The 10,281-nt window shown below is 33.4% G+C and overlaps 2 protein-coding genes and 1 non-coding gene across 3 annotated transcripts; 2 read left to right on the top strand and 1 right to left on the bottom strand.

Moving 5' to 3' along the window:
- The first annotated feature begins 3,723 nt into the window (after positions 1-3,723).
- LOC139891023 (pentatricopeptide repeat-containing protein At5g48910-like) lies at positions 3,724-5,877 on the top strand. Its single transcript, XM_071873950.1, has one exon. The coding sequence runs from the start codon at positions 3,759-3,761 to the stop codon at positions 5,799-5,801; it is 2,043 nt and encodes a 680-aa protein (XP_071730051.1). The 5' UTR covers positions 3,724-3,758; the 3' UTR covers positions 5,802-5,877.
- Positions 5,878-6,352: 475 nt separating this feature from the next.
- LOC139891022 (chlorophyll a-b binding protein 36, chloroplastic-like) lies at positions 6,353-6,990 on the bottom strand. Its single transcript, XM_071873949.1, has one exon. The coding sequence runs from the start codon at positions 6,847-6,849 to the stop codon at positions 6,367-6,369; it is 483 nt and encodes a 160-aa protein (XP_071730050.1). The 5' UTR covers positions 6,850-6,990; the 3' UTR covers positions 6,353-6,366.
- Positions 6,991-9,398: 2,408 nt separating this feature from the next.
- Positions 9,399-9,561, top strand: LOC139895431 (U1 spliceosomal RNA). The gene has a single exon (XR_011775879.1). It is a non-coding gene; the product is annotated as a U1 spliceosomal RNA (small nuclear RNA).
- The last annotated feature ends 720 nt before the right edge of the window (positions 9,562-10,281 follow it).

Here is a 10,281-nt window from a genome sequence, read left to right as displayed (position 1 = left end):
GCGTTTTTATTGTTATTGTATTTAATTGCACTTTTAATTATCGTACTTTTTAATTATCGCAAGTTTATTTTATCGCACTTTTATTATTCGCAATTTCATTATCGTTATTTACTTTACGCTTTAAATTAAGTCTTGTATTTATTATTTTACATTTGGTTTTAACTGCGACTAAAGTTTTAAAATCGACAAACCGGTCATTAAACGGTAAAAACCCCCCTTTATAATAATAATATTACTTATATATATATTTGTATTTTTATAAAAGTAAACTAATATAGCGTTAAGCTTTGTTTAAAAAGATTCCCTGTGGAACGAACTGGACTTACTAAAAACTACACTACTGTACGACTAGGTACACTGCCTATAAGTGTTGTAGCAAGGTTTAAGTATATCCATTCAATAAATAAATAAATATCTTGTGTAAAATTATATCGTATTTAATAGTATTTCCTGCTAAAATTAATAGCTATTTTATATACACCTGCTAAAACATCATGAACATAGTTCAAAGTTTTTAAGACTCAACTTTACAGACTTTGCTTATCACTTCGTATTTATATTATGATTAAGTTTAAATTTGGTCGGAAATTTCCGGGTCGTCACAACGATGTACTGTATACGTATTGTCTTTGCATTAAACCAGAGACGTATTGTATACGTATTGTTTTAGAATTAACTAAGACGTATTGTGTACGTATTGTCTTAGGATTTATCAAAACGTATTGTATACTTATTGTGTTTGGACGTACCAAGAATATTATTATACATCTATACAATCACAGAATTAACCAATATTATAACATTTTGTTATACTACTGATAACATGTCCAAATATATATAGGATATAGAAAAAGTTAACAAGGATATGGTTAATATAGTTTTTATAATATAAATTTCGTCCATACAACGTTGATTTTAGCAGATTTTGTTTTGCTCGCCAAATATTCATTACAACCTCGTTTAAAGTGAATCAAATTGCTATGGATTCATTAAGAAGTAAATTTTACAAAACCAATTCGAAAAGTTCATCCCAAGTAGTAATTTTTAGAGCTTTACCCTCTTTTTGTGTCAGTGGACAGATTTGAAAAAATCCCGGCATCCACCCAATATATGATTTTTGATAAAATACTTCTACTTTGTCTAAAATCATGAAAAAAATACTGGAAGTCTTATTTACATATATTAACATATTTCCAAAGTCTTAGCCTCGAAATCAAAGTCTAAGATAGGTTTTTAATTCCCAACCCAAAACAGCCTGCTTTTTACCGAATGGAGATTAAAGGATATATGTTAAGTTTCAAGGTGTTTTTCATATGTACAAGTTATAAGTTCTTATATTAAATTAATATAACATCATAATACATATAAATAAGTGTTATTAGAGTTAAGTTAGAAAGATTAGATTAGTTTTTCAAACAAGCTTGGTGTTCACCAAAACAAGTTCTAGTTTTTACAAGTTTTATAAGTTTAATAAGATAGCAACTATACAAGAAATTGAACAAGAATTTTGAGAAGTATTTTACCTTGATTATGAAGAGGAAAGTTGATGAGATTAAAGTATAATATGAGAGCATTCAAGTGTGTGTTTTTAGTTTAAGAAAATGTGGAGTAAAAATGAGTTAAAATGGTCCTTATTTATAAGCTTATAATTTTGGCTTTTAGTGAAAATATCTAAGATAAGTTAAATTATATTAAGTCATGCATGACATATTAAATTGATTAGGTCATGGATGACATATTACATAGATAGTAATATATTTTAACATAAGTTAATTACGTCGTTTAAATAGTAATATATATATATATATATATATATTGTTTGAAAACTTTTTAAATTAGTAGTATGAAAATATATATATATATATATATATATATATATATATATATATATATAATACCCTGTTAATATACTTAATGAGATATTTAATTATCATATTTTCAAGTTAAATATATATAAATCCATATATATACACAATAATTAAACAATTAAATCAAATTATGACGTTCGTGAATTGTCGGAATAAAAGGGTGACCAAAAGCTTGTGTAAAACTCTTTCCAGAGGTTCAAGATTTATTAAAATTCATTGCTTATCAAGTCGGAATTATATAAAGATTAAGTTTAAATTTGGTCGAAAATTTTCGGGTCGTCACAGTACCTACCCGTTAAAGAAATTTCGTCCCGAAATTTGATCGAGGTCGTCATGGCTAACAATAAGAATGTTATTATGACGAATATAAGTTGATTCATAGGGTTTTATCATGATTGAGAAATATGGATAAAATAATTCGATTACTCGAAAGGTATGAGTGAAGCTATCGTAAAAGAGTGAAATGAGAAAATAGGGATTCGTCTTATCTTTTGACGTCATCACGGTTGATCTCCGGATTAAAGAAAATCTTTGTAATCTATATAAGATTTGATTCTTGGGCGATTAAGGAAATTATGATCCTCTTCGATTTAATGCAATAATCTGTCTCGATTTCTCTGTCGGATATTTTACTATAAATCAACCTCATACGTTTCCTTATTTCCACATCTCCCATCTTTTATACTTTCTTCCTTTGTTCGTACTTCCAAAACATTCGTCAATATGCTCCATCCAGTTTTAATTCTTGATATATTCTTGACTATCACATCTGTCATTCTTCTTTTTTCATCTTCCACCGGAGGAATCCGTTAATTTCTACTATGCTCTTGGGTTTATAATGTTCTTAGTTTTTCCGTGTCTTTATATTGCTATACGCATCGATATACACAGTTTGTAATTTCTGCGTTGTCTTCGTGCTTATATTTTTCCTTATATTTTGGAGTTTCATGCTTCCGTCTTCTTTTCCCGACTTCAAGTCAAGCGAATAATGGTCTAGAATACATAGATATGAAATTCGGAATGAACATAGCTAATGCTCTAAGAGAGAAATTGTAATAGCACAATTTGACTTGTGAAATTACCAGACCCAAAGAAAAAGATAGAACTATCAATAGAATATGTTCTTGATATGTTTAGAGATTAGATTGAATGTAAGAGTCGTGTAACATGGCACATGATGACGTTATGGTCTGTGAATCATTACGTTCCATTTAAAAACTCAGCATGACTTACTATAATATAATCACGTTGATCAAATGTCATTATATTATACTAACTCATGCTTCAGTTCCCAACATTACTTCAAAAACATTCATACTTTACACTCAGAGGTTTCAGATATTTAGAAACTAAAACAGTTTTCTTTATGATGTGATACAGATAACGCGAAGGAATAAATGATTTCAGATAAGAATGGTTATAAAAATATCTTCAGAAATATGAAGAATATTTATAATGGAAGATACGATGATATCTTAGAATATTTAAGATAAGAGGATGAATCTATCCTCAAGCGACACTATGAATCAATCCTCATTCTATTCTTAAAACAAGCGTTGATGTAGCGATGTGTGTCTTGGGAGAAAGTAATGTCATTGTTTGAAGTCGGCTAATTATCTTGCAAAATATAATGTGTGTCTTGGGAGAAAATAATGTCATTGTTTGAAGTCGGCTAATTATCTTGCAAAATATAATTTGTTAAATACTCATTAAACAACAATTAAACATGAAGATACTGTTTTTCCAGTGTAAAAGTGGAAAACTGGAAATCATATCAACGGCATCCAATATTTGGGGCGGCAAATCCAAGATTGGTCCTCAGACCAAGTTTTCTTAGTTTGTATATTTCATCAACGCATAAAAACTTAATCCTTTTTTAAATTATTTAAAATGCTCCAGGTGACAGCATCTAGTTCTCTTCAATCAATTTCAAATTTATATCCTTTTCAAATCTGTAATAACCCAATTGAACCAGCTCAATTACACGCACTATCAATCAAAACAGCAACTTTTAATGACCCTAAAATCTCGTCTCGTCTTATATCTCTGTACACTCACTCCAAAACCCACACTCTCGATGACGCCCGACAGGTGTTCGATCAAATGCATCAACCAACCTTATTTTCATGGAACACGCTTATGAAATCCTATGTCGAAAACCAACGTTCGCAAGAATGTGTTTTTATGTTTGTCGAGTTTATTTCACTTTCGGGTTTCACGCCTGATGTTTTTACTCTACCTTGTGTGATTAAAGGGTGTGGAAGATTAATGGCAGTTAAAGAAGGGGAGCAGATTCATGGGTTGGGATTGAAACTCGGGTTTGGGTCAGAAGTATTCGTTCAAAGTAGTTTAGTGAGTATGTATTCGAAGTTTAACGATATCGATTCTGCACGAAAGGTGTTCAATGGGATGAGTGAAAAAGATTTGATTACGTGGAACACGTTACTGGATGGGTATGTAAAGTGTGGTGAGATAAGACTTGCAAAGGAGTTGTTTGATCAGATGAAAGAGAGGGATGTTGTGACGTGGACTGTGATGGTTGATGGGTTGTCGAAATGTGGGAATGTTGATGATGCTAAGAAGTTGTTCGGTGAAATGCCAAAGAGAAACTTGCCATCGTGGAATGCAATGATTAATGGGTATATGAAAGCGGGAGATTATGGTTCTGCTCGAAGCTTGTTTGATCAAATGGAAGATAAAAATATAATCACTTGGAATTCGATGATAGCTGGGTATGAATGCAACACAAGGTTTTCGGAACCTCTTAAGTTGTTTTTGGAGTTGCTAAATTTAGGATGTGTACCTACTCATAGTACTTTAGTTAGTACGTTATCGGCTATTTCTTGGTTAGCTCTTCTTAACAAAGGAAGATGGGTTCATTCGTATATGGTTAAAAACGGACTCGAATTAGAAAATGTGCTCGGTACTTCACTAATTGAAATGTATTGCAAGTGCGGGTGCATAGAAAGTGCTTTGAAGGTTTTTAAAGTTATATCAAAGAAAAAGTTGGGTCATTGGACCGCTATAATAGTAGGATTAGGGACACATGGACAAGCTAAACACGCTCTTGAACTATTTAATGAAATGCTTAGAGTTAACATTGTTCCTAATGGTATAACGTTTATTGGTGTATTGAATGCTTGTAATCATGCAGGTTTGGTTAAAGATGGTAAAAGATATTTTGATATGATGATAAACGAGTATAAAATAGAACCTACAGTTGAGCACTATGGTTGTCTTGTTGACATTCTTTGTCGGGCAGGTCAACTTAAAGAAGCAAAGAATGTTATAGAACAAATGCCTATGAAACCAAACAAAATTATCTGGATGAGTTTGCTTAGCGCTTCAAGAATCTATAAAAATATTGAAATTGGAGAGTATGCTGCTCAACATATTACGAAAATCGATCCGAAATATATTGAAAGTTATGTGCTTTTGTCTAATTTGTATGCTGCAACCGGGAATTGGGATAAAGTGTCACATGTTAGGGAAATGATTAAGAAAACGGGTGTGAAAAAGGATCCGGGGTGCAGTTTGATAGAGTATAATAATGAAGTTCATGAGTTTGTTGTTGGTGATAAATCACATCCTCAAACTGTTGAGATATATGATAAGTTGAGTGAGATTAGGGATATATTGAAATCGGTAGGGCATGTAGCTGATAAATCTCAAGTTTTGTTGCATATTGAAGGTGATGATGAAAAGGAAGCTGAATTGGAAAGCCATAGTGAGAGATTAGCTATTGCTTTTGGGTTGATTAATCTGAAACCAGGGATCCCAATTCGGGTAGTGAAGAATCTTCGTGTGTGTAATGATTGTCACTCGGTTACAAAACATCTGTCCAAGGTTTACAATCGCGAAATCATTGTTAGGGATAATAGCCGTTATCACCATTTTAAAGATGGATTATGTTCTTGCATGGATTATTGGTGATGTCAGATAGAGTTGGAAAATAGGTGAGTTGCTTAAAGGGTCCAAATGGGTTTTACTAGAAATGAGTAATTTTCTGTTGTGGATAGTCAGCTTAAGGTGACCCGAAACACTTATCATTATACGGAGTAAATGTTAAATTTTGTTGTAAACATTTATAGCTGAGTTGGTTAAAGGGTCCAAATGGGTTTTACTTGAAATGAGTAATTTTCTGTTGTGGATAGTCAGCTTGAGGTGACCCGAAACGCATATCTTTATACGGAGTAAATGTTAAATTTTGTTGTAAACATTTTTTCAATAATAATTTACTTTTTCAAATACCTTAAATTAGGATTTTTTTTATGTATATACAACTTATGTCTCATTTTAACTGTTTATTATTAAGTTTTATTTACGTGTTCAATGGGCTGAAATTGCCACCTGTACTTGCAAAACAGTATATGGCCTTTAGCATTTTAATGGAATAGTGGTTTCAGGTTAGCTTGAAAGAATAAACAAAGAAACATGAATTATGAAAACTTTTACTTATGTTATTTGATAAAGATAATCAAATTTACAGGCATTCAGCTCATTTTCCAGGTACGAAGTTGGTGGCATAAGCCCATGCATTGTTAGCTACTGGATCATTAACATGATCAAACAGGTTCTCGATCGGGCCCTTTCCTGTTACAATAGCCTGAACAAAGAAGCCGAACATTGAAAACATGGCTAAACGACCGTTCTTTAGCTCCTTAACCTTCAATTCAGCAAATGCTTCTGGATCATCAGCCAATCCAAGTGGGTCAAAAGATCCTCCAGGGTAAATCTTGTCAAGTCCTTCTCCAAGTGGGCCCCCACCAACTCTGTACCCTTCAATGAGGCCCATTAAGACAACCTGAGTAGCCCAAATGGCTAAAATGCTTTGGGCATGGACCAAGTTTGGGTTTCCAAGGTAGTCAAGCCCACCTTCTGAGAAGATCTGGGATCCTGCCTTGAACCAGATGGCTTCACCGAATTTGACACCGTTCTTGGATAGAACTTCGGGGAAAACGCACCCGAGTGCACCTAGCATGGCCCACCGAGAGTGGATCACTTCAAGCTCACGGTTCTTGGCGAATGTCTCGGGGTCAGCTGATAATCCAGCAGTGTCCCACCCGTAGTCACCTGGGAATTCACCGGTTAGGTATGACGGGGTTTGCTCGGAGAATGGGCCCAAGTACTTGGGACGGTCCGAGCCGTACCTGTTAAACCAATTATCATATAAGTTAGTTTACATTGGTACAGTTGTGAAATATGAAAAGTGAACATAAATGTGTGAATTCTTTTACCAAATGCTTTGGGGTGCACTTTTGACGGTTCGGCGCATGGTGAAGCGGCCGCCATTGAAGCTGCCGGTCTTCTTAACGAGCTCGTTTTGTGGCTTCAATGCCGCTTGGCCGGCAAATGCTGAGTGTTGAATTGTAGAGGTTGCCATTTTTTCAAGGGGATTAAAGGGGATGTTGAAGAGATACTAGTTTGTAAGAGGGTGTGTGTAGATGGTAGAGAACTGAACTGTTGTTATATACGGAAATTTACAAGTTTGATGGATTAGGATGTGTACAAGTCAGCATTATCTTATTGGTCTATTGGATTTGGGTTTTGATTTGATGTGTAAAATGCAGGTCCTTCTGCCATGTGGATCTCATATTTGTGGTTGCTTGATTCTGAGCCATGAAAAATGAAATCAAAGAAATTATAAAAACGGAGAATAAATTGAAATTTTTAAAACTTGTTTAGGTCAGGAGTTAAACCGAATTATTATAAATTACGTTATGCGAGTATTAATAAAAAAGATATACAGAAGTTTATTTCAATTAAGAATATATGTCTAAATATGTATCTAAATGCTTAATTGGTTTGTAGATATGATACAAAAGGCACCTTATCCGTGCTTTTAAACTCATAAAGAGTGAAATAGGTTTTGACTTGGTCGATCCATGAGTCCACTTAGACCACTACCTATGGTAGTGTCATTTGGAGCGTCAATTTTCAATCCAAAAAGACGTCGTAGGGAGGAGCATGTCATTTACGGTCGTTCTAGTGAAGTTTTTGATTTTGTCATTTTGAAGCAGGTCCAAGGACGCTTCCAAGTGGGCCTAAGTGGTTTGATAATTAATTTATTTGTACCAAAAAGCACCGAACATATAATTTTATATTATTTATTTGATTAATATTGTTGTTAAATAATTGGTAATATAATTTGAGTGGGTCCGGTCTATTTTAAGAAGTATGTCATGGTTGTAGCATTTAGTCTTTTTCAGTGTTTTTGAGAAAGTGTTGAGGTGGCGCTAATGTGACAGTCAATCTTTTTAAAGAAGCATGTCATGGTTGGAAGTGGTCTTAGTACACTAAAATTCCTTCTACTAGCTTAAGCTCATAATTAAATACTAGTGGAAAAAACGTTGTGTACTTTCAATTAGGGCTTGTCTAATATGTTCATCACATGTTAAAGTCCACTTAGTACACTAAATCTTCTTTTAAAAATGTTATAATATTTGTGCTTTTGGTATTAGCACTGCTGTGTTATTATGTGTGTTAATGGCGAGTAATGTATAATGATTTGTAGTGAAATGACAGTACATAACTAATGATATGAGTGACCTTCGTTTATGCCACGTCCGCTTGACATTCACAAGAAGTTACCGATTTGAAATCCATAAAAGATTTCGAAGATGACGATACACCAAAATCTACCCGTACACATTTGCTTCGTCTAGATAATAACAGTAAAAGTGAATCAACAAAAAGGGTATTGTTGTATGTGATATGCATATGCTACAAATACGAATGGTAGTTTTACTTTCCAAAGATTCTTAATAATTTCATAAATCCTTACATATATAAGAATATAAATATAATGATAGTGTTTTAGAAAATAATTTATTTAAGGTTTCATTATGTCTGCAGGATCCAATTGAGCCGATATTACTTCACAAAGCCGTTGGAGCCTGCAAAGCTGGTGGTTGCAGGTATTATATCGCCACAAGCTACTACTGTACGTACCGGACGCTACCTCACCACGCTCATATAATCCTCATGTGGCAGGATTGGTACTTTGGTAGAGGGAGGAAAATGATATTTGACAGGTGGAACCCATTTATGCATACCCCAATCGACTTCGGTGATTCTACACACCTCCTAAACCATGACCACCTTTTTAGTATCAATGGCTTGACAACTCAATGGATCATTCGTAATAACAGTTTAACTGAATATTTGTATATAACTGTCTTTGTTGTAAAAGTAGCAATTTGGATAGATGCTTATTCGTATATCGTCACTAAATCTAAATATTGATCATATTGGATATACACATGTTTTTACACATCTTGTTGTTTTTAGACATCGTCTTTTGGTGACGCTTTGTTGTTAAACTAATATGAATAGTAAGTTCTTCCTTTTGCCATGTGTCTTATAAATTACTCCGTATACAAAGAAAAATATAAAAACAGACACTTGAAACTCGTAAATGTTGAAGTATAAAAGAGTTTGGGTGAACATTGAGTGCATCCCACATCGATGGGAAGAGAAACCTTAATGGGAAGTAAGGAGTATAAAATGGGTGGCAGGCTAATGCATTACTCACTTACCTGGACGAGGTCAATGGACGATCAAGAAGGTCCATGGCCTAGGTTGGTGACTTCCATTGCACTTTGGAGGGGTGCTAGCCTAAGGTCGCGGCCCAAGTGGTCGAGCCTACGTCATAATTTGTGGCAGCGGGGGCCTGCGTTCGCGCGGCCCCTTCCAATTCTTTAGTCCATAAATTTTTAATCGCGTTTTTTAAGTTTTGTTTTGTTACTTACAATTTTTGCTGAGTTTAAACTTTAATGAAAATTTAGTTTTAAATTTTCAATTAGTCACTGATAAATTTATCCAGCATATAAATATATATAGATAAAGTGCGTTAATCCAGTTTACAGTCTACAGCCGTTAACATATATAGATATAAAAGTGTTATTTAATGGGTTTATCCGAAAGTGGTTAAATCCATAGAGAGATACTACTGATCTCAACGTTATTTTATTTGTTATTTATTCCGTATATAATGTAATACTAATTTGATAGGGTATTTGTTTGGTTGATTAAAAAATAAAAAATATTACGTAAATTACAAAGGGTTGTGATATATTCAATAATATACGTTGCACATATCTAACCATCAAAGGGTTGTAATAATAAATGTTTATGAGTAAAGGTACATACGAAGCTGAAATTAACATTTTTTTTTATCATAGATGGAAATACTAAATAGATACATATATAACTATTTCAATAGCATGAGCATCACAAGAATTGACCCATTATATAGACCCACGAATTCACGGAGATCTTTGAGGGATGAATCACCATTGACTTGTATGAATCACTATATCTTGTATAGTATTTGTTAAGTTTATAATAAATTGATTCAGTTGCAATATTAGTGTTATCTGACTTATAATTAATGTAGGTTTTTTGAACCTAA

This window comes from Rutidosis leptorrhynchoides, chromosome 2, assembly GCF_046630445.1.
Source record: "Rutidosis leptorrhynchoides isolate AG116_Rl617_1_P2 chromosome 2, CSIRO_AGI_Rlap_v1, whole genome shotgun sequence".
In the NCBI taxonomy this organism is placed as follows: Eukaryota; Viridiplantae; Streptophyta; class Magnoliopsida; order Asterales; family Asteraceae; genus Rutidosis; species Rutidosis leptorrhynchoides.
Note: the sequence above shows the minus strand (reverse complement) of the source record. Positions and strands in the feature narration are given on the sequence as shown.